This window comes from Phyllopteryx taeniolatus, chromosome 12, assembly GCF_024500385.1.
Source record: "Phyllopteryx taeniolatus isolate TA_2022b chromosome 12, UOR_Ptae_1.2, whole genome shotgun sequence".
NCBI lineage: Eukaryota > Metazoa > Chordata > Actinopteri > Syngnathiformes > Syngnathidae > Phyllopteryx > Phyllopteryx taeniolatus.
In genome coordinates this window covers 8386882-8411952 of record NC_084513.1, presented here as the reverse complement: position 1 = coordinate 8411952, position 25071 = coordinate 8386882, and the positions used below count along the sequence as shown (strand labels likewise).

Genomic DNA, 25071 nt, shown 5'->3' with positions numbered 1-25071 from the left:
GTGACTCTGTGACGTGGAAACAAGGAATGCTGGAACGTGACGACAAGGTACAACGAACTGGCGACACGTGACACGAGGTTAAATGCATGGGGTAATTAGGGTGAACTAGGCACAGGTGGTGAAGATGCTCTCAGGAGCAGGTGTGTACGAGGCAGGGCGAAAACAACAACCGAAACACACACCCATGACACTAGTGCATTGGAGTTGCCTTCGTTTTTATGGATCAGGGTTGTGTATTGGATTGAATTAGACAGTCTTTGTGGTGGTTACAATTATGGTTGCATATGTCCTTGCTTATAGTGAGTCCGTTTTTCTTATGGAGGCGTTTGAGTTGACGGGCATTGGATTTTAATTGTCGCAATGCAGAGGTAAACAAGGGACTTTAATCTATGCAGACTTAAGTCAGCAATTTTAGTACTCGGGATTGGCCTGGGTAAAACAAATAGATGACTCGATCCTCATTTACTATAAAGTAAAGACGGTAGAAGGTAAATTTAGTTAACTTCACAGTTTAGCTAACCAATAGCTCGTCAAACAATAGCTAAGCGTCATGTAGGTTATAAAAAAAATTCATTGTGTTAGTACAGCTAACTAAGGCAAGTACAGATAGTGCAAAGTTGCTGATGCGCAAATACATGTAACTAAGCAAGATTGCATGACTTGACTTATGACTTGCTTATTCATTCATTTATTAATTTTCGTACCGCTTACCCTCATTAGGGTCGCGGCCGTGCTGGAGCCTATCCCAGCTATCTTCGGGCGAGAGCCGGGGTACACCCTGAACCGGTCGCCAGCCAATCGCAGATGACTTGCTTAACCCAAGTAATTACTTGACTCGAGCAAATTTAGTTGTGACTCAACTTGACATGCTCAACATGAGCATGACATTTTTTTTATGAAACTGTGTAAAAGAGGGGTTACTAGCTATCTTGATAGAATATTATTCGATAGTGTGATATTAAATTGAATGTTAAAAAGGGTAACGTCTTAATTGTGCGCAGTGGAGATGACCACCAATCTAAGTTCCCTCTTTTTTCTATATTTGGGCCTGCCCTTAGTAATAAGGTTAAATACCTTGGACATTTTATCACTAATGATCTTTCGGATGATAAAGATATATACAGATGATGTAAATCGTATGCACGAGCAAATATAATGTGCCGGAAATTTAGCATCTGATCATTTCCTGTTAAGGTATACAAGGAATAATTGACAACCACTATAATTGAATTGGAATTTTATTTATTTTTTAATCCCAAAAATTCTTGAAAAAGCATGGATATACCACCAATCAATGTTTTCCACGAAAAAGGTCCCCCCCCCCCACACACACAAAAAAAAAATTCAAAAAAAATTGAGAAGAAAATTTGGAAAAAAATCTTCAAATAGGTGAATCCGCGAGTGCCTAACCGCTACTATGCAGGGTTCTACTGTATTCTGTATTCATGCTTTGCTTCACCTCCAGTTGTTTGTAGAGCTCAATGAGCTGATTGTGGAGAAGGACCATGAAATGCGTTGGAAGGAGCGTGCCCGCTGGATCAAGTTTGAGGAGGATGTCGAGGAGGAGACTGACCGCTGGGGCAAACCTCACGTGGCTTCGCTCTCTTTTCGCAGTTTACTGGAGCTTCGCCGCACAATCACGCATGGTAAAGGGACTCTTCGACCATCCGGCAAAACAAGCCCTTATTGAATAATGTGTATTCAAAAGCTATAAGGATTAATAAAAAAATATATACAGTAGAAGGAAAGAAATTAACTGCCAGGGCATTGAACGAGTGGTCAGAACCTCACAGTACTAAGCTTGGGGGTTCAAATCTGGGCTTCTTCCTGTGTGGACTTTGCATGTTCTCCCCATGCTTGCATAAATTTTCTCCAGGTATTCTGACTTCCTTCCACATTCCAAAAACATGCAAGTTACCTCCATTGAAGACTTTAGATCAGGCATCACCAAGGCTTTTGAAAGTGAGAGCTTTTTCATGGGTACTGATTGATGTGAATAGCTACCACTTTGCATAGGTTAGTGATAGACTACAACATGACTGACTTCTACAAGTACAACGCAACCATCCCAAACCAAGTTCCCTTGTATGTCATATCTGACACTGATCTTTCCCAGGGGCCATCCTTCTGGACCTGGAGCAGAACTCTCTACCGGGAATCGCCCATTTGGTGGTGGAGACGATGATCATCTCTGATCAGATTAGAGCTGAAGACAGATCCTGCGTTCTCAGGGCCCTGCTGCTCAAACACAGGTCTGTTACAAAGCATATTCTTCCTTGGATTCTATTCAGACAGTATTTGTGTTTTGATCTGCATGGGAATTGATAAAAGTATGATTTCTAGCCTCTATATATCTAAACTGTTTTAAAATGTGGAAAGAACATTTTTTTTTTATTATTATTTTTTTTTAAGAGAACATCTTTTAAAAATTGCAAATTTCTCTCTTCAGAAGGGAAACTTCCTTGCGGCCTTCAAAGCAGCAGTGGTAAGGCCCCTGCAGAAGATGAGCAATTTCGATTTTAATGATTTTAACAACGACCAACCTGTATCAAACTTACAATTTTTAAGCAACATTTTAGAAAAAACTTTTTATTCAACTCACTGACTTTTTAGCAAATTTTAATATTATTGAAAAGTATCAGTCTGGTTTTAGGATGAATGACAGCACTAAGACGGCAATCCTCAAAATTTTAAATGATTTTAGAGTGCTGATGACTGTAAATTAACTGTGTTGTTTCTGCTGGATCTTACCACTGACTCTGACACAGTATACCACACTGTTCTTTTAAACAGACTTAGACACCTGAGACCCAAACAAATATGAGCGTTCATCCAAAAAATGTCATACCGGATCGGTTGTAGCCTGGATTAACAACGTTCACCACCGGCACCGTTAACCTACAGGACACCGATGGAAATTCAGCTAATGTGGGTCGAAGACGATAGGTGGAAAGCGGGTTCTTAGGCAAAAAGAGAAGACAAAAGCACAGAGCCTAGAACTGAATGTGGGGACCTTGAATGTTGGGACTATGACAGGAAAATCTTTGGAGTTGGTTGAAATGATGATTAGGAGAAAGGTTGACATATTGTGTGTCCAGGAGAGCAGGTGGAAAGGCAGTACGGTTTTAAGTTAAGGGGTAGGGTTAAAATTATTTTACCATGGTGTAGATGGGAAGAGAAATGGAGTAGGGGTTATTTTAAAGGAAGAGTTGGCTAACAATGTCTTGGAAGTGAAAAGAGTATCAGATCAAGTGAAATTGAGGGTGTTATGTATAATGTGATTAGTGGCTATACCCCACAGGTAGGATGTGACCTAGAGGTGAAAGAGAAATTCTGGAAGGAGCTAGACGACATAGTTCTGAGCATCCCAGACAGGGAGAGAGTCGTGATTGCTGCAGATTGTAATGGACATGTTGGTGAAGGAAATAGGGGTGACGAAGAAGTTATGGGTAAGTACGGCATCCAGGAAAGGAACTTGAAGGGACAGATGGTGGTAGACTTCGCAAAAAGGATGGAAATTGCTGTATGGAACACTTTCTTCCAGAAAAGGCAGGAACATAGGGTGACCCACAAGAGCGGAGGTAGAAGCACGCAGGTTGATTACATCTTGTGCAGATGATATCATCTGAAGGAGGTTACTCACTGTAAGGTAGTGGTAGGGGAGTGTGGCTGTACAGCATAGGATGGTGGTGTGTAAGATGACTGGTGGTGGGGAGGAAGGTTAAGAAGACAAAGGCAGAACAGAGAACCATGTGGTGGAAGCTGAGAAAGGAAGAGTGTTGTGCGGCTTTTCGAGAAGAGGGGAGACACTGAGAGAACTGAGTCGAGGAGAAAGGAATACATGGAGATGCGACATAGGGCAAAGGGAGCTGCAGCGAAGGCCAAACGAGGCATATGATGACATGTATGCCACGTTGGACACTAAAGAAGGAGACAGAGATCTATACAGGTTGGCCAGACAGAGGGATAGAGATGGGGAGGATGTGCAGCAGGTTAGGGTGATTAAGGATAGAGATGGAAACTGATGCAAGTAGTGTGCTGGATAGATGGAAATAATACTTTGAGGAGATGATGAATGAGGAAAATTAGAGAAAAGGAAGCATAGAAGAGGCGTGTGGTGGACCAGGAAGTGGCAATGATTATTAAGGGAGAAGTTAGAAAGGCACTGAAGAGAATGGAAAGGCAGTTGGTCCTGATGAAATAACTGTGGAGGTATGGAAGCATCTTGGAGAGGTGGCTGTGGAACTTTTGACCAACTTGTTCAATTCTAGCGGGTGAGAAGATGCCTGTGGAATGGAAGAAAAGTATGCTGGTGCCTATTTTTAAGAGCAAGGGTGATGTGCAGAGCCGTGGCAAGTATAAATGTTTAAAGTTGATGAGCCACACAATGAACTTGTATGTTAGAATAATACAGTATGTCTAACAGTATGTTAGAATAATACAGGACATGTATGAGGGCAGCAGAACAGTGGTGAGGTGTACTGTCGTTGTGACAGAGGAGTTTAAGGTGGATGTGGGACTGCATCAAGGATCAGCCCTGAGCCCCTTCCTGTTTGCAGTGGTGATTGATTGGCTGACAGATGAGGTTAGACTGAAGAGACAACAGGAAGTCTGTCTCCTGTCCTCTCTTGACTTTATGTGTAGTCTGTTAAGATTATGGAGACACCGTCCGACCCACGCCCGATGTGTGTCCTTGTTTTCATGTGGTTGACTAACTCAACATTAGCCGTTAACTTGAAGAAACAGCTACCAGTGAAACCTATCCCTGCGAGGATGTCAGGATAAACCATCAGAATCACTCAAGAGTATCCATCCATCCATCCATTATCTGAGCCGCTTATCCTCACAAGGGTCGTGGGAGCGCTGGAGCCTATCCCAGCTATCATTGGGCAGGAGGCGGGGTACACCCTGAACTGGTTACCAGCCAGGGCACATATAAACAAACAAGCATTCGCACTCACATTCACACCTACGGGCAATTTAGAGTCTTCAATTAACCTACCATGCATGTTTTTGGGATGTGGGAGGAAACCGGAGTGCCCGGAGAAAACCCACGCAGGCACGGGGAGAACACGCAAACTCCACACAGAGGGGGCCGGGGATTGAACCCTGGTCCTCAGAACTGTGAGGCGGACGCTCTAACCAGTCGGCCGTGCCGCCACTCAAGAGTATGTTCAATTTAAAATCACTGCATTGGCTCCACATGTGTTTCAGGATCGATTTTAAGGTTATTTTGCTGGTTTTTAAGTGTCTTAATGGTCTTGGGCCTTCTTATCTCTTGGAGCTGCTTTTACCCTATATACCCACGCGGGCCCTGAGGTCCTCTGGCTCCGGCCGTTTAGTTATTCCAAAAGTCAGGACTGAGACTCACGGTGAGGTGTCATTCGAGTTTTACGGCCCCCATTTGTGGAACAGCCTGCCGGAGTTTTTAAGAAAGGCTCAAGACCAACCTTAACTTGGCTTTTAACTAATATTTAATTTTACTTTTAACGTACTTTGAACTGTTTTATCCATCCATCCATTTTCTGAGCCGCTTTTCCTCATGGGTCGCGGGAGTGCTTGAGCCTTTTGATTTTATTTTATTTTCAATGTTTTATTACTCTTTCCTACAGTCATGTTTTTACTGAACGCTGCGTTTTATGCAGATTATTATTATTTTTTAAATAGTATCTTTCAGTGTTACCTCAGAGGGAGCCTCTGCAATTGAAGCTGTAATTGATTGGCATGGTCCTGCCTCTTGGGGTCCTCGGTCACCATTTGTGGCACACCCCATATCCCTACGCCAGGGCTTAATACTGGTACCATGTGGCCGCGATCTGCTGTCTGCTCTTGGTGCAGACGGCTCCCTGAGATGGCATTTCCAACTTGATTTATCTATACCCAGCCATAGGTCATTACATTATTATTTTCTTACTTTTTCAACTGTGTGTGTGTGTGTGTGTGAGTGTGTGTGTGTGTGTGTGCGTGCGTGCGTGTGTGCGCATGTACAGTATGTATCTGTGTGGATGAGTGGTGGTAGGGGATTAACAATGTAAAGCACTTTGAGATGCATATCATTGTATGAAAGGTGCTCTGTAAAATAAAGTTTGATTTGACTGATTTGATGTGATAAATCACAAACAATAGCAGACCATCTCGAAGTCACATTAGTTAGCTCTTGAGACTTGATGGTAGGTGCTCATAAATCCCAAGACTTAAGGGAGAATGGACTGTAAACTTGTTACAATAAGACTGCTTTTAATCACAAAGTGTCTGAAATTACCTCTAGAATCAATGTTTATTATCAAGTGTGTTGGTTTTGGCTATGTTAATGGCACATTTAACAACTTTCCGACATAAGGAATCAGTGTGCGGTGAGAAGACAATGGGACTGGAGATTATGTCTGTGAATAGTCCAATAATAATTCCCACCCGCATTGTTCATCTGTGTTGTTACCGCCTTGGCCAGAAGGTTTAGTTGGATCTCAAACTTCTTAATTTCAAACAAAAGTTTGGATGAGGGGGAAACCTTTTTTTTTTCTTTTTCTTTAAATCCAGTCCCTTTAAAGGTAGGGATTTGGATATGTGTTAACATATGTATAGCGACGTATGAGATGAGCCGAGCTCCCTCTTCCTTATTCTTTTGGTTTTGGTGTTACAAAAAGGCTGACACAGGGAACCCGCACTGGGAATTTCCAGAATGTTAGCTTTAGCAAGACTTGGCTCATCATCTGAACTTTCCTGTGGTTGACAAGGCCACAGATGTTCAAGCTGTACTGTGGTTGTGCCCGGCTTGAAAAGCAACACCATTATCGATGGTGCTTGGTGTAAGCCAGCCTTGGTCCTTGTTCTACAGCATTGCAATACTCTACAATCCAATATGCAGAAATATACCTTTAAATGCATTAGTTGTGGCAGCACAAGATCAGTATTTATTTCTACAGGGTGTCCCCCAAAAATGTACTCATTCTTTGAATGGTCACTATTTGTGTTTCATTTTTAATTTGGTGTTTAGTGACGTAGCTACAAGTCTAATGGGAAGAATGAAAATAACATTACATTTAAGATAATTTAATGGCATATAAGAAAACATTTGTCTTCTCCCCATTGTCTTGTGTCCTCATTCCTGTGTGTTCACACTAATGGCTTCCACCATTAACAGACACAGGCGATAACAAGGACCAATGGCTTTGACAATGTTGCGGAACATTTCATTTGGAATTGCGAGACATTGTCTTCCAGTATCATCTTTCGACTCACAGACTTCAATCCATCAGCATGAGGTCTAGGGCAACATGCAAAGGAATTCAACATGACCTTTTCTTCTAAATTGTCTTCCATGACATAAAATACTTCCAATAGCTTTTTTATGACACATTTTATTTCTTCAAAATGCAATTGTACGTTTGGCATTATTTAGTACTATTTGCATCTGAAACAAAAATCAAAAATATATGAGTAATGGCTAGTCAAAGAGTAAGTAGGCATGGGCCCGTATCAGAATCTAAAGGGATCATAAACTTGAGCAAAACTATTGCGGTTTGACTGTATCATAGTACTGCAATTATAGCGCTAAGATGTATTATATGAAACGTTTGGGTAAATAAGAAAAACCTTTTTCCATTGAATGTAATCTGTTTTATTTTAAACAACATAGAATATTTGGTACATTAGTAAACATAAAAAGTTTTTTTTTCTAAATAAAATCATAATGTAGTACAACAGTAAAAGTACATATTTCTCTGAAAATGGGTAGCTACTTCTCTGCTCTTCACTTTGAGAAGTAACGTCAGAGCGGAAATGAACTGATGTTAGCCATGCTAGTTAGCGAGTTATCAGGTTGTGAGTTTACAGTATTTATTTCACCAATTGCTAACTCCACAGTTGGTTATAAAAGTTCATTTCAAGACAATGTTACAGTAATATATTAACGTTACCTTGAATTTGTCGCAGAGTGATGGGTGTTGTCCTCTCATAAATGGGATATCGTATTGGAAGTATTGCCTTCTATAGCAGCCACTCTTCGTAGGCCCAATTAGCATATCCTTCCTCTACCAAGCTACGGTACCTGAAAAATTGACTGTTGTAGTGGTTTTGAAACAGTGACTTTTTAATACCTTGAAATCAATAATTAGCCCATGCCTGAGTGAGTACACCCTGTATATACAGTACATGTAGTTTACACCCAAGTAAGGCCACTCCCATCTGCTGTCCACAATAACTTCAATGATTTTATGAATTGTTAGCTAAAATGACACCTCAAAAGACATCAATTGACAAATACAAATTTTTTTATGGCAAAGCATGACAGCATTACAACAGCGCTGCTTTTCAGTGTTCATTTGACAATGTCTACGACTAATAATATTTTCTTCTTTGATTGAGTACAAATGTGTTAAGTAATGATATAACTGTCCACGGTTTGGTGTTGCACAAACTATGTTTCAATTACAGTTACAGTCATTATGGGAAAACCCCTTCACTCCACTGCACACATGGAGTATATTTTTCACTCATCAAGACATTCTTTGAAACATCTATATATTTTAGTCTACCTTTATACATCCAATGTGAATGATTTAGGGCTGTCTATACGTGTATATACAGTATATTTATTTTATGTTCAATAATATACAATGCTTAACAATAGTATGAGACCACAACCCAGTGTAATGGAAATTTTAAAGAAAGATTTGTGCCCGACACCAGTTTGAATGAGCAACACCAAATTTGGTGTCAACTGTATGTCTATCATAACAAGTCGCATGAAAAAGTCTCAAAGACCCATGACCTAAATTAAACAGGAATTCTGCCACATTGGTTTGAAGCAGCAATTTTGGGTGAATTCCAAGGCTCATACTTAGTGAACCCCTACCACAGAATTTGCCGAAATGAGCCCCAAGCAATCAAGCAGATATTCTAGAGAGATGGGCATCACTAAACTCCAAAGGTTTGATGACAATCTTCGCGGATTTGCCCTGTAAACATGGGGCCTGTTAATCGCTGCTTTCGTCTTTAATTATTATTGATATGCATGCATTTTTTAAGGTACTGTCCTCCAAAATAAATAAATCATGTCATTGCTTCTTGATGAAAACGCCATGTAAAAGTTATTTACTTGTACTCCTGAAAAAAAAAAAGTCAGTGAACTGGTTAAAATGTGTCCACAATAAGGTGAATTCCGCTTGAAATTCCTCATTCTTGTTCAAAATTGTCCTTATTAAATCACTTGCTAGAGGGTCTCGTCTCGTTTGAGGACATAAGAGGTGGTCTAATACATTTGTTTAGCACTGTACATATGTGGCTGTAATGTAATCAATGTGACAGTCCGAAGCGCTCCCACCCATTGACTTAGACTTATAATGACATGCCAGTAAAACTGTCCTAAAAAAAACTTGGAGTGGTAATTGATTAGACGTATAGATTTTACGGATTACGTAATGAAAATACATTAGCAACGTGGAGGTTGTCAAAAGGAATTAGCGGAACAAAAACAACTCATGCCTGTCCAAATACAATAGCTGAGTCAATGGGAAAACAGGCTGTCACTTGTATCGTACAAAATGCATGGATTTTACTTTCCCACTCAGCCAGCTTCTAATTCCTTGATATGTATAGCGAGAGGTTCATTAATAAACATGTTTTCAAGAATTGTGTTGCCCAAATTTGGCTCAATGCAATGGACAATTGCATGCACACATAAAGTAACACAATTAATGCGACTAAAATAAAGCCATCCAGCCAAAATTCCAACTGGGCCATCGTGCGGTAATTGTCAGCCTTTCCACGTAAATTCCCAGCATATCACTGGCAGCTTTCACAGGGAAACCAAGCCTCCGTCATTACAGTCATTATGAGACTGACATCAGATTTACAACGTGGAAAGAAACACATCAAGATGCTGTTAGCATTTGGCTCTTCGCTTGCTCCGGCCACTTGAAAGATTCATCAGAAACGGCTTGTGCACAATTCTTTTTTACAGTTCCACCTACTTTAGTCAAGAGTTTGTTTTGTCCAAGTCTGGTACCATCATATTAGACCATGTGGTGCTCATGAGTGGGATGATGTCACCATTGGACTTGGTGGACAGTAATGAATTTGATATGACAATAGAGGGAGTGAAACATTGTTTTACTTGCAGTTCACTAGTCACATATTACACTATTAGCATTTTAGTCTATCGACCCTATCCCCAACTATTACTATTACTACTCACCTACTGTATTCATGGTTTCTGTGCGCTTTCTGAAATGTCCTAAGGTGCTGCCAAAGCCCTGTCAAAATAGGAATTGGTATCAAGGAAGTACTGTATGTTGTAGTGATACATCTCAAGTGAGAAGTTACTAGTGTCTTTTTGCATGTCTGCTGCATTTTAAAAAAATCTAATCATTTGTAAATTCTTAACGCCTTCATACTGTGGACATTTATATTCGCCAACTGGAATCCAGCCGTTAATTGCCACCGATGTATATGTTCGTGAAGTACCGTATTTTTCGGACTACAAGGCGCATCGGATTATAATGCACAATATCAATGAATGGGTCTATTTTCATACATAAGGCGCATTAAGCAAAACAAAACCGTCAGATAAGACAACATTTATTCAACTCATTCACAATAACATAATAATATGCTTTGTAGGCATGTCTCTTAACTGGTGCCATTTTGGGGTCCTTATACACACACCATAATATTATGTTGAATCACAGTACATATTACTCCGCGAGGCTCCTGAGTACAGTAGCCATAATGGTCCGACAATCCATCAAGCGGTGCGGCTTCGTAGCTTACCAAAGTCATACTAAAACATTTTGACAGATTTTTGAGCACCGTGTATCACATAAAATAGGTTTGAGGTCAGTAAACACAACAAGAATTAATACATAAAGCGCACTGGATTATAAGGCGCGCTGTCGATTTTTTTAGATAATTAAAGGATTTTAAGTGCGCCTTACACCCCGAAAAATACGGTACGTTTTTCAATAGGTAAGCGTGGAAGAGGGTCTCACCCAACTTGTCTATGAAAGTCAAGTTTGTAAACCACTGTATTGACTAACAGATCCCTTTAGATGGTGGCGTTGCTTCACTTTGAATTTGAGCGCACACCACGCATTTTGAGAATTAGGGGGTGAATCTCGGCTTGTTGTGAATTTTTGGGGAGTGAAATGCCAACACATTGGAAGTCGGACAAATTTAGGCACTTCACTCTCAAACAGAGTATGGATATGTACGGTATAAACTAAGTATGCGTCGCAGTGGTCGTAGAAATTGTCGTGATTAAGTTCATGGAGTGAATGATGAACGACATGTAAAAAAGCCCCACTTGAGCCATGTGGTTAGTCAGCGTCACTTCCAATGCATATAATAGCTGTATATCTGTAAATAAATTATTATTTTGTGATCAAAATCCCATAGCTACCTCTAATCAAATTGACAAACCCAACTTTTTTTTTCTTTACCATAGTCATCCAAGTGACATGAAACATCGTTTCCATCGCTACCACTCATCAAGCAGTCTTCACGGCAGTTCTAATCACAACCATGTCCAGGACACTAGCCTGCCCCTTGTAGCCGAAGAATTGGAAGAACACCAGGATGGCAAAGGACCCTTATATGACCCCAAACAAGATGTCTTTGTCAGCCTCTTTGTAAGTTTGCTTTAGATTTTATCTCCTAAATGGTTCAATTTTAACTCCATAGACAAACACTCATTACATTTGTTTCTCAAAAAAAAATTTTTTTCCCATATCAATGTAGCCCGAGACATGTTTAATTCTCCAAAAGTGTCAGAAACCAAAAAAAGTCCCAATAAACAATATTTATATCGCTTTATTAATTCCTTTATGAACCATTGCAATTAATGTTGAGTGGATAATCTCATAGTGTGCTTTATTGAGGAGTTTCATTGTAAAAATTCATGTTAAAACATTCTTAATGTATATTGGAGTAACCTATATAAAAGATGCAATCATTTGACAATATAGAGAATACATATATTATTTTAAATGTATTTTACATTCTTGTGTCTTAAATGACCAGGAGACACCGATTCTCAGTCAAATTGATCCACTGACTAAGAATCATGACAAAATGAAGCATGTTTACATTATATGTTGAATACAGGCATTAGGTTTCATACTGCAAAACTATTTTTTTTACATATTTTTTGAGGAAAAAAGTTGTAATGTTATGAGAATAAAGTTGTCTTTTTTCAACAAAAAAAGATCTTTACAAGAACAAAGATATATTTTGTCAGGATAAAAAGTTGGAATCTTACAAGAATAAAGTTGTAGTTTTCCAGTGTAAAGCCTTAATAATATGACATTAAAGCTAAAGCTTAACAAGGTGAGAACGACATTTTAACAAGTACATTTCAAAAATAAAATGTTTTTCTTGTAATATTACTCTTTTTATTCTGGAAAATATTTCTTTACGCTCTAAAAAATAAGACTACATTCTATTCGTTCTAAATAAAAATAGGACGTTATTCCTGGAATAATATCCCTTTTGTTCTTACAAAAAAAAAAAAAAATCCCAACTATTCATGGAGCTAATGTCAGATTATTTGATGATTCGTACACAATCATATCAGAGCCTTTATTTCGCCAAAGCTAAATTAGGGAGGAGTAATTGCTTAAATATATTTGTTTTATAGGTGTACCTGCTCCCATATGCAAATGATATGAATATATAATTTATTGGAAATTATTTTGTGAGTCCCCAAGCTACGACTGTCGAAAGGCCCTAAAGAAGTTGAAACAGTGCAGGCTGATATCACATCATCAAAATGCAATTTTTTTTCTTCTTACTGGAATCCCGCAACATAATTTAGCTCAGCTATGACCAATGGTAATCTTAGACCCAAGTGTTCTCGCTGCCTTCAACTCCTTGTGAGAGACTTCTATGTCACAGTGAAACGCTCCACAAGTGGTGGAGGTGCTTGTTGAAGTCAGAGGGCCTGCTTGACCGCATGCTTTAAATTATTTTCTGAGTCAACCCACTGGCACTTCTTTTGAAGACTTCTTGATGCATTAGCTGCAACCTTTTAATGTTCTTGATGATGTAAAATGTTGGCATTTGTCATTCTGTTTTAAATTCAAAGGGGGGGTGTGAGTTAATAAGCAATATCGCAGGGAGGCTGCATACGGCACTGTTGGCTCAATAAAACTATATAATTGGTCCCACGCTGCATTGTGTTGTCACAGAATGTTGCTCCGAACCATTATGTGGATAATATGTGTACTGTTCTTCCTCCAAGAAATCTGTCCACCCCGTATCTCCGGAGAGTCATCCGGCGGCAGCCAGATCTTTGAAACTCCTCGCCAAGATACCAAGAGATGCCGAAGCTGTCATTGTTTTAGTTGGTAAGCGCTGACGCTTTTGGACAACACATCACTTCATTTGCTTTTGGCCTTTTATATAAAATCAAAATGATTAAAGTGCACCATTAAACACATGCTGTCATTTTATAGTCCACACAAATTTGGTATATTCAGACCAGCTTTTTGTCTCATTCTAGTCTTTGAACTGCTATCCGGTGAAGATAAAGTCATCTTTTAAAAGTCAAGTTGCTGTGCTTTCTGTTGGCATGTAATCTTGCCTTTACAGCACGTTAACTCTCCTATTTTTTGTCTGTTTATTACCAACAATGTTTAAGTATCAAAACACATCATAACCCAATGCTTTTTTAAATAAAAGGAAAAACAAAAGGCACATTTAATCCTGTTAATTATTAGTATTATTTTCTAAATTTTCAAACAAGTCAATTTGACCTGCAACATAACAGGAGGGTTAACATAACCAAATGTATTTGTTTTAATAGGTAGCCATTACATCAAGCAATCTAATTACCTTTTAATAAAATCAGTGCACTACCCATAACTGCATCTACAATTTTTAACGTTAAATTCATTCATGCAATGGATCCTATACAGGGGGAATTTTTTTTAAGTAACAGCTTCAGAGCCTCAATGAACAAACAAAAATTTAAGTTGAATAAGATTTGACAGCAATGTTGTTGGATGGATACCATCTTTGTATGGATTGTACCTAAATTTGCGTGACTTTACCTATCCTAACCTGTTCGTAAATAATTCTGGTTGATCTATCAAAAAGTGTGACCAGGATTACAGACAGAATCTGACCACCATATCAACTCACAGCAATGACAAAATAAAAGCAATCTTGGTGGAGGTAATGGGAAAACGCAGGAACATACAGTATATTTTGTGTCTTGCCAGGCTGCGTTGAATTCCTGGAGCAGCCAGCCATGGCCTTCGTAAGGCTAAACGAGGCCGTGCTTCTGCAGTCGGTGTTGGAGGTCCCGGTTCCCGTTCGCTTTATTTTTGTCCTGCTTGGTCCCAGTCAGTCCAACGTGGACTACCATGAGATTGGACGTTCCTTCTCAACTCTTATGTCTGACAAGGTACAAAACAAACCTAATCATGTATCACTCACAGATTCTGAATGTCTGACACCCATTCACCACTACCATTTTAAAGTAAATCAAGAATTTTTTTCCCCCCCAAAGGATAACGATAAACAGTATTTGAGAGGAATAAAATACTGAAAATACGATCATTTCATGTTAGGATTTTTTTTAGTTGAATGGTCTTCTTTTTGTACTATTGTTTTGACAGTTTAATTTAATTGCAGAACTTCCACGAGGTGGCTTATTTCGCCGACAACAGACAGGACCTACTAAATGGTATCAACGAATTTCTGGACTGCAGTATTGTTATTCCGCCATCAGACGTGGCGGGCAAAGACCTCCTGAAGACAGTTGCTGACTTCCAGAAACAGATGCTGCGCAAGCGTAAGGAAAGGGAGCTGAAGAAGCACCATTCTTCATCTGGCATGGAGCAGAACAACAGAGGTCATCTATAATGTCAGAAATAACTTTTTGTCAGAGGACACATTTAACCACTGGTTTCTGCCTGTAACAATCCGTCCAGATATGACTCAAGAGGAGGAGGAGGAAGGAGACCAAGAGATTGACCCATTAAAGCGTTCAGGAATCCCTTTCGGAGGACTGATTCATGACATCCGGCGCCGCTACCCGAACTACGTCAGTGACTTGAAAGATGCCGTGGACATGCAATGCGTCGCTGCTGTTATCTTCATTTACTTTGCTGCACTGTCACCCACCATAACCTTTGGTGGTTTGTTAGGTAAAACCAAGTTACAACACACGTGTCATTTTACATTCTTAACTCTACTGTTATGTTGCAGGTTAAATTTACCTATTTTAATGTTAAAACAACAATTTAAAAAAAGTAGTTACCGGTAAGTTTTTTTTTTTTTTTTTTTTCTCCCTCAGAGACGGGGTCAAGTCTCAAGTAAGTCCAAGGTCTTAACCTTCACGTTTCAAGCAAGTCCCAAGTCATTTTTTGTTGGTCAAGTCACAGTTTATCTCAAGTCAATGCACCAGTCATTAAAACAATGACTGGCAGTAATGGAGTTAATCACAAGATGTAGACAGTGTTTATTTATTGTAGCATTTCCGGCACTTGGATAATAAAAATTTCCCGGGTGAAATTTACATTATTGGACATTATAGCTTTTCCCTTAGAAATGTAACAGGTGGGCGAAGAAGTGTTTTGTCTAAGAATCTTACCCTTTTTGTCTTCACATGCAGGGGAGAAAACAGAGGGCATGATGGGAGTGACTGAGCTTATTGTTTCAACGGCAACACTTGGAGTTATATTCTCACTACTAGGTGGTCAGCCTCTTCTTATCATCGGATTCTCTGGGCCTTTACTGGTGTTTGAGGAAGCATTCTACAAGGTAGCACACAATCACAATCATTAATCATATGCTAAACTGTATGAAATTAACATCACAATTGTTATTTTAGTGAAGCGCTCTTTTCCAAATTTTATAAAAGCCAAAATTAGGAAAGATGCAATTGACTGGCGACCAGCCTGCCTGTTGCCCAAAGTGTACAGGAAGAGGCTTCAATTCACCCTTGACCCTAATGAGGACAAGCAGTATAGAAAATGGATAGATGGAAAATCATGTTTGTAAAATTTGAGGTGCTAGGTAAAAATTTCTTTTTTTTCAGAATAATCATGGATTTATTGCATATTAGAAAAGAACTCTTCAAGTATACATCAGCCACTGAGCACATACAATAATTAGCGTGTGTTGTCACTCAGTTCTGTCAGGCCTACGATTTTGAGTACCTTACTGGTCGAGTGTGGATTGGGTTCTGGCTCATCTTCATTGTCCTGCTGATTGTGGCGGCGGAGGGCAGCTTTCTTGTTCGCTTCATCTCACCCTTTACTCAAGAGATATTTGCTTTCCTGATCTCCCTCATTTTCATCTATGAGACCTTCTCGAAGCTCATCAAGGTAATTATGGCGATCATGTTTTCAGATAGAGGAGTTTGATGGGGGTTTTCACACATTACTTTTGGAAATAAATCAGTCTTTTTTTTCTTTTCTTTTTTTTAGGTGTTTCAAGAACATCCGTTGATGGCATGGTACCCTGGTGATGTCACCCCTCCGTCTGAGCTTCAGGACATCCAGAACCAACCCAACACTGCACTGATGTCTCTCGTCCTTATGATGGGCACTTTCTTTGTGGCTTTCTTCCTCAGAAAGTTCAGAAACAGTCGATTTTTAGGTGGCAAGGTAATCGTTTAGATCCTTGCCAGAAGCTTTAACCTACTGTTATCTTCGTTTCTCTGGAACACATAGTGTCCCTGGGTCAATTTGACCACTTTTCATTGTACATATCGATTATGCCGAGCAGAGGAAGTTGCATACCATAAAACTGTTCTCCTCTTTCTTTGCATGTCTTTAAAAGGTGTCAATTTGACCCCCAACATTACAGTAGTGCTATTCAACCCCACTCTCTTAAACTTCTGTTGTAGTGTTGTTTTCTTCACTCGTTTGTAAGACCATTGAGTGACATCTATACTCTCTTGACTAAAGGACAAATTTTTTTTTTCACCCACAGGCAAGAAGAATCATTGGGGACTTTGGTATTCCTATTTCAATTTTAGTTTCTGTGTTGGTGGATTACTCCATCACTGACACTTACACACAGGTAAATTTATCTGTCAGGCTTGCACTGGCACATATGATACATATTACATTTTGATCCACATTTAGAAGAGCTCAGATTCCGATTCCATATGTTTTTTTTCTGTTTTCTGTATGCTTCAGTGGCACAGATCTGAACTGTGCACAGTGGCACTTAAGAGCAAAAAAAGATTTGAACTGTGTCACTTTAGCCAGACAGTGTAAATGCAGTTTCAGTGGCCTATGACAGTTTGTAGCATTAACATTGGACTGATTCCTTAATCCTGTTTTTATGTTTTGTTTTAGAAGCTCGATGTGCCATCTGGATTTTCAGTCACTTCTCCTAACAAAAGGGGTTGGTTCATCAGTCCCTTTGGTGACAAGCAGCCCTTTCCCACCTGGATGATGGGAGCATCCATTGTACCCGCCCTTCTTGTATTCATCCTCATTTTTATGGAAACTCAGATTACCTCGTAAGTGCAGCATATTTACAGTTAGCCCTCCCCTATTCATGAATTTACCTATTTAAGTCTCTTTTTTCTATGGAACCCATTCAGATTTTTTTGGTGCTCTTTTTGCAATGCCTCAAGGTAAAAAAAAAAAAAAAAAAAAACCCTGACTGGAAAGTAGTAAATGGTGTCAAGTAACCACAGTGAAAAGTTCAGCATTTGCAAAGTCACCTATTTTTGGGGAACTCATCCTCTGTTATTCGCTGAAAAACTCACCTATTCACAGTTTCTGTACTTAGGACAAATGTTTGACATAAAAATATTGCTTTGCCGCCATCTTCTGGCATCTATAATCAATTACAAACCTTTTTGGGTGGACGTCAATTACTCACAGATTTTCTCTATTAATGGCAGAGCTTGGTCCCCCTCCCACTGTATGTTGAAGTGATACATCTCAACAGTTAGATATCAGAATCTGAATCAGCTTTATTGGCCAAGTATGTTACAAGACACAGAAGGAATTTGTCTCCGGTAGGTGGAGTCACTGCAGTGTGACAATAAACAACCACTATGACAAAATTTACATTTAGGACATTAAAAAAAAAGTATGTAGAGTCATTGAGCAATGAAAGCGTACCACTAGTGTGGTGATGCTGATATAATGGCATTGTGCAAATGATGCAGTCCTCAAGCAATTTAGAGCAAGGAGGAGTTCAGGGATGATGGTGTTGAACGCAGAGCTGAAGTCCACAAACAGTACTGTAGGTCCCTGCGCCATCGATGTGTTCCACGATAAAGTGCAGTCTCATGTTGACTGCATCATCCACAGACCTGTTTCCGGGTGGTCCAGCAGGAGTCCTGTGACACTCTAGAGGTGGTCCAGCACGAGGCATTCAAATGACTTCATGACCACAGATTTCAGGCCACAGGCCTGTAGTCATTCAGTCCTCAAATTCCAGGTTTCTTGGGGACTTGGATGATGGTGGAGCATTTGAGGCAGGACTGGACTTCACATAGTTCCAAAGATCTCTGTGTGAAAACTGGAGCGTGCTCGTCTGCGCAGAATTTGAAGCAGGAGGGGGACACCCTGTCTGGGCCTGCCGCTTTGTTGATCTTTTTTTTTTAAAGATATGTTTGACGTCCTTGCAGAAGAGGCAGTCAGAGGTGTGATAGTGATAGATTCTGATTCTGATAGTGGTCGTCGGTGGTGCGGCTGGGTGGTGTGGGGTGTGAAAGTGTCCTTTTCAAAACTGTAGTAGGAGGTGTTCAAGTCGACAGCCAGTCCTTTATTGTTCTCCGCTTGGGGGAAATGCTTATATCTGGTTAGCATTTGTAAACCACACCAGACTGACCTAGAGTCACGAGCAGAAAATGGTCTCTCAGCTTTTCTGCATAATTTCTCTTTGCAGTGTTGATTTTTTTTGTCGGCTAGTTTCTGGTCTGATTGTACAGGGTTCTGTCCCCACTCCGATAGTATGTTGTATTGAGTGAATTAAACAGTAATCAGACGAACCCAAAGCTGTACAGGGAATAGCATAGTAAGAGTCCTTTAGCATGGTATAGCAATGGTCTAGAATTGTGTTTTCCCTGGTGGGAGAATCAATATGCTACTTGTATTTAGGGAGTTCGTGGTTGGGTTTTGCTTTGTTAAATTCCCCAAGAATAATGAGGGGTGAATCTGGGTGCTTTTCTTCCAAGTTCGTGTACATGGGCAGCCAGTGTTTGCAGTGCGGTGTTTGCGTTAGCCTGCGGGGGAGTTAAACACCGGCGAGTAGGAATGAAGTAAACCTGTGCGGCGAGTAGAATGACTTAGAGTTAAAAAAAAAAAACAGACTGCAAACAGTGTGTGCTGAGCTCTGTGACATCAGTACACCATTTTTTGTTGATGTAGAAGCATATTCCGCCACCTTTTGTTTTCCCAGATAGCTCTGTGTCTGCTCTGTGTAGTTGGAAGCCAGGGAGCAGTACAGCGCCGTCTGAACTGCGTTCACAAAGCCAAGTCTCCGTGAAGCAGAGGCCGGGAGAATGTGCAAAGTGTTTTCTGGTCTTTGTGTGAAGATGGAGCTCGTCCATTTTGTTGGGTAGAGAGCGTTGATTTGCGAGGTGAATCACTTCCACTCTGGCACACTACCCTCAGTGGCGGCGTCTTTGCCTCCTCCATGTGCCATGGAGTGCAGTCGCTCCGCTGGTAAGTAGCTCCAAGAAAAACCTTTGTGGATTTGTGAAAGTTGCGAAAGAAGGTTTGGACTAGACTCCCTAATGTTTAGCAAGTCCACCCTAGTGTAAGTAGGTCGCGTAATGTCTCCAAAGACGAACGAAAAAGGCAAAAAAAGGACAATACTAAAGAGCGCGTGCCCGTCACCACCAGGATAAGCGCCATCGTCATTAATTTGTATGTTTTGGAGGAGCCAAGTTTAGCCAAGGCTAGGTACAGGCCAGACACCGAATACGGACCCGGATAATTGACGCACGGAGAAAAAAAAAAAAAAAAAAGTCTTTTTTTTTAAACCCAAAAAGTTCTTGAATAAGCAGGGATAAACCGCCAGTAAGTATTTTGGGGATTGGTTCCTCCCCCCCCAAAAAGAAAAACAAGAAAAAAAAATCTAAGTTAAAAAAAAAAAAACATTTGAAAAAAAATCTGCGAATAGGTGAATCGAAGAGCAAGTATGCAGGAGTCTACTGTATATCTATAAGTATGAAGTACTGTGTCTCTTCTTATTCCCACCCCCTGTTCTCTCACTCACTCTTTCAGGCTGATTGTCAGTAAGAAGGAGCGTCGCCTGGTGAAAGGCTCAGGATTCCACCTGGACTTGCTGCTCATCGTCATTCTCGGAGCCTTTTGTCCACTCTTCGGCCTGCCGTGGCTCACGGCGGCCACGGTGCGCTCGGTGACACACGTCAATGCCCTCACTGTCATGAGCAAAGCCACGGCTCCCGGAGAGAAGCCCATGATCCAGGAAGTGAAAGAGCAGAGACTGACGGGGCTTCTTGTTGCCGTGCTTGTTGGTAAGAAGGATGGGAAACATTGGTGGGCATACCATTTACACCCCAGAGCACATAACGTAAATATATATACCTGCAAATTCAAAATTAAACTAGTGACCATATGGGATGAAATTGAGTCACAGAGGGTATTTATGTAAAAATCAATCCTGGGCCTGCTCTACAGGGCCTTGAGTTTTTTGTAGTCATGAATTGGTGTCACATATGTGAACAAAATTGAATTTCATCTTGCTCAATCAGGAATGTCCATTGTGATGACCGATGTGCTGCGCCTCATCCCTCTGGCTGTGCTATTTGGGATCTTCTTGTACATGGGGGTCACCTCTTTGACGGGGATCCAGTTGTATGAACGCATCACTCTCATGGTCACACCGGCAAAGCACCACCCCGATCACATTTACGTCACCAAGGTAACGCACCCAAGAGGTGGGAATACGTCTCATATGTGCAAGTCAGAAGTCTTAGCGTTCATGTTCCAGGCAAGTCAGAAGTTACTGTGGCAACAATCAAGCAAGTAAAGGGAAGTCCCCTCTAAATTTTAAGAAAGTCATTACTTGGGTTAAGTAAGTCATAAGTCAATTCATATACTGTAATCTTGCTTAGTCACATCATGTATTAGCACATTAGCCACTTTGCACTCAGTATCTGTACACAGTTACAAAGTGTTTTAATGGTCCCTAACCAGTCACTGTATTTCCTGTTACTTCTCAATTAAACACATAAGTGACATGAAGCTTAGTTAAGGAGCCTGTAAATTAATGGAGATTTGTTTCTTGAAGATAGTTCTGCAAAGACCAATAACTTCTGTATGTTGTGAAGAATTGTGGAGATCTAGCATTTAACCATTTTTCACCATTTTAGTTTTCATGATTTTTTTGGGGCGTGGCTAAAATGATGTGTGACACACTAGAGTCTGGCAAGAGTCTCCTCTCCCTCACCATATAAGAACTTGAGCGCATTTGCTCGCACCAGCAGTTATCTGACGCAATTGTGACGTGCAGAAAAATTCATCTTCACTTTGAATAGATAGGACTTTAGAGTGCCTTGTTGTCAGCCGTGAGTGAGTGCACGCACATCATGGAAAGAAGGCGGAAGTGGAAGAGTGAGTGAGAAAAAAAAAAAAGTCAGATGTGACAACCAGTGTGTAAACAGGGGCCCCTTTAAAGCACCTCTTTGTCGCTGTGCGGAAAAGCCTCGTGACATCCTTGTGGGATATAGTCCGGCTATCGGGGGCTTTGCGCGTATATATTTTCACAGCTGAAACGCAATTGCTTGTCGGGATGAGAAAGATTCTAGATGAGGTAGTATCCAATTATCCTGGTTGTAGTGTTTGAGTGACTGTTGACAGTTGAGTGGGGCATGGATTCAGCGCATTCAGTGCCCACGCCTAGAGGGTCTGAGAGCAGAAAAAAACAGTCTGACAAACGACAGAAAGTCTCACTCGAGTCAGTTCATGTGACTTGAGTCCCACTTCTCTAACGCACGCACAGGCACTTACTCACACACGCAGACAACAGCAAGAATATCTATAGTATATGCTCTCACTCGTGTCCTCTGTCATTAGTGGTAGGACGGCAAAACACAATCCAGCCGTGTGTGATTGCAGCCAAAAGCCAGACCGCGTCCATCCTTCGAGGTCATGTCGCTTCACTCTGTGCAGAAATGACAGTATTTAGTGTTTGGGATGTTATGGATTCCAGCACTGACGCAGATGCCCAGAAGCCTGAGTAATGACAGTCTCAAGTACAAGCTTGGGGCTTCCCCTGCTAAAGAACAGATCTCAATTCTAACATCGATTTGCATAGTAGTGAACCAATTACAGTGAAGGCTCTTATATGATTGCGACATAACAACATCAAATCTGAAATTACTGCATGAATAAAGTTTTTTTAAGAACACAAGATGTAAATTTTAAAGGAATAAATAAAATGAATGGACCTTTTGAAATACGTATTTCTTCCCTTGTTAAACTTTAACTTTAATGTATAATGTTGCGACTTTAAAGTTTGATTTTTACAAGATACAGCGCAGCCCCGCACATTCACAGTTAGGTATTTGCAAATTCACCTATTTGGGGTTTGTTTTAACCCAACCGCCCATTATTTGTGGAAACCCTCGCTTATTTGTGTTTTTTTTATCCAATCCCATGCTCTTTTGTGTTTTTTTTTGTTTGTTTGTTTGTTTGTTTTTTTTGCAGTTATAAGGAACGTCAATTACAGTATTCACGGATTTTTACTGTTCGCATTCAGGTTCGGTCACCATCCTCAGCAAATCCACTTATATTCTCTTTAGATTATGAGTTTTTTTATTTAAAAAAATACAACTTTATTCTCATCAAATTGCTTTTTTCTTGTAATAAAACAAATTAATTTATTATTGAAACTTTTTAATTTCTATGTCATTCACTGGTTGTTGCGTTTAATTGGCATTAGGATTATGAGGAGGTCCCGTTTTAGAGGTGTTTGAACATTCCCCAGAGGGATATCACAATAAACAGGAATCAAAAAGAGAAGTCAGTCATTCATTTATTCATTCATTCCGTTCTAATGTTACTGGGGGAATTATCTCCCAAAATCAATTTTAAAAATACGCACATCGGGTTAGTTGAAAATTCAAAATGGTCCATAGGTGTGAATGTGAGTGCAAATTCTTGTTTCTCTATATGAGCCCTGTGACTGACTGGCGACCAGTCCTGGGTGCACTCTGCCTCTCACACAAAGTCAGCTGGGATAGGCATTTCATCCTAATGAGGACAAGTGCTGTAGTAAATGGATGGTTGGAAGCAGGTTAATCAAGTACCGGACAGCAGACAGCAGTCCACCAGGCCTTGTCCACAAGATGGAGCCAAAAAAACAAGTGATCCTGATGAACCTTTTTAAGTGGAGATTCCAACTGTCAGCTGTTGAATGCGTATATGTTTACATGCTGTGTCCGCAGGTGAAGACCTGGCGTATGAACATGTTCACCCTCATCCAGCTGGGGTGCATTGTGGCCCTGTGGGTCGTGAAGTCCACCGCCGCTTCCCTGGCATTCCCCTTTGTCCTCATCATGACGGTGCCGTTGCGCCGCGTCATCCTCTCCAGGATTTTTGAGGAACGTGAGCTCCAGGCGGTAGGTCGTGTGGCGGGGGCTTTCCAGTAATGCGGGAACCGGCGCCGCAATCGTCTCATCCCCTGCTGGAACTTTTGCAACTTCAGCAATCGGATGCACGTGAACCGGTTTGCAATTGTGTCCAACACTCACACCTCGAAAGCAAATTCAAATATTGATTTAAAAATTCCTTCATGACTTCAGCAGACAAATGTAAATATCTCACGTTTCTACCTGGAAACGTTCAAAGCTCTTATTGAGGTGTGTGATGTTTTTGTGGTTAGACACTCAAAACCACCAACACAATCCAAAATTTGGAGGGGGAGAATAAACCTCTTTTTCTCTACCTCAAAGTAAGATTTTCAAGAATATTCAGACCAAGAAATGATATGCTAATCAAAGCAGGGGCTGTATTGCATGCAATAGAGGATGCCATATTTAAAAAATTTTTTTTTTTTTTTTCACTTCGGGGGAACTACAGTACATATCACACACTGTTTCAATAATATTATACCAGGCCACAAATGAGTACATGTGAAACCGCCACAGACTGTCTAATTTCGAACTCCAAGGCTGGATTTACACTGCAGCTCCAAGTGTCCAACTTCGATTTATTGACTCATTATCGATCCATTGACAAAAATAGCAACAACAACAAAAACGGCAGTAACAGAACCCCCCCAAAAATGTTTATAAATGCCTATATAGTTTAAACCATAAATATGCCACAACTTTTGATCCCAAAATACTTCATCATCTAGAACTCATTCATTACTTCAAAAATAATTGTCTTAAAGATTGAATTAAGGTTTTTCACGTCAACATACTTCCTTGACACTAATTACTACTTTCCTATTAATAATAAATAAATATTACAAATATTGAATTACGGACACACCTCCTATGTCACACTTTTAGACCTTATTTATTTTTATATGCTTTGGCTATGGTTTACTTTAACCACATTTTTTAAAGTGATTTGTATTTATATATATATATATATATATATATATATATATATATATATGCAGGTGTGTTTAAGTAAACAATGACATACTGTACAATTGGCATTGACGGGTATACCCGATCTGTCCATCTATGCTGAAGTCTCATTGGCAGGTACTTTATCTAATACATATCAAATTTCTATCCACATTTGGAAGAGGCATATATATATATATATATATATATATATATATATATATATATATGCATATATATATATATATATATATATATATATGCATATATATATATATATATGCATATATATATATATATATATATATATGCAGGTGTGTTTAAGTAAACAATGACATACTGTACAATTGGCATTGACGGGTATACCCGATCTGTCCATCTATGCTGAAGTCTCATTGGCAGGTACTTTATCTAATACATATAAAATTTCTATCCACATTTGGAAGAGGCCTGATTCTGATATAACAATATCAGTCTGTTTTTTCTTTTTATTGACTCATACAAATCATGCCAAATGAGACAAAAAAAAAACACCTGAACCA

The 25071-nt window shown here is 40.0% G+C and overlaps 1 protein-coding gene across 3 annotated transcripts in view; it reads left to right on the top strand.

Moving 5' to 3' along the window:
• Positions 1-25071, top strand: part of slc4a3 (solute carrier family 4 member 3) — a 63279-nt gene that overhangs the window by 31170 nt on the left and 7038 nt on the right. Inside the window, exons 8-22 of one of the 3 annotated variants that reach the window (XM_061792242.1) lie at positions 1466-1646; positions 2117-2252; positions 11444-11627; positions 13238-13343; positions 14220-14404; positions 14635-14854; positions 14934-15149; positions 15617-15765; positions 16137-16331; positions 16434-16613; positions 16942-17031; positions 17313-17479; positions 20208-20461; positions 20699-20868; positions 23396-23569. In XM_061792242.1, the coding sequence (XP_061648226.1) occupies positions 1466-1646; positions 2117-2252; positions 11444-11627; positions 13238-13343; positions 14220-14404; positions 14635-14854; positions 14934-15149; positions 15617-15765; positions 16137-16331; positions 16434-16613; positions 16942-17031; positions 17313-17479; positions 20208-20461; positions 20699-20868; positions 23396-23569 (2607 nt within the window). The remainder of the gene's footprint in view (positions 1-1465; positions 1647-2116; positions 2253-11443; positions 11628-13237; positions 13344-14219; positions 14405-14634; positions 14855-14933; positions 15150-15616; positions 15766-16136; positions 16332-16433; positions 16614-16941; positions 17032-17312; positions 17480-20207; positions 20462-20698; positions 20869-23395; positions 23570-25071) is intronic. The other 2 variants (XM_061792244.1, XM_061792243.1) reach the window with 2 other exon arrangements.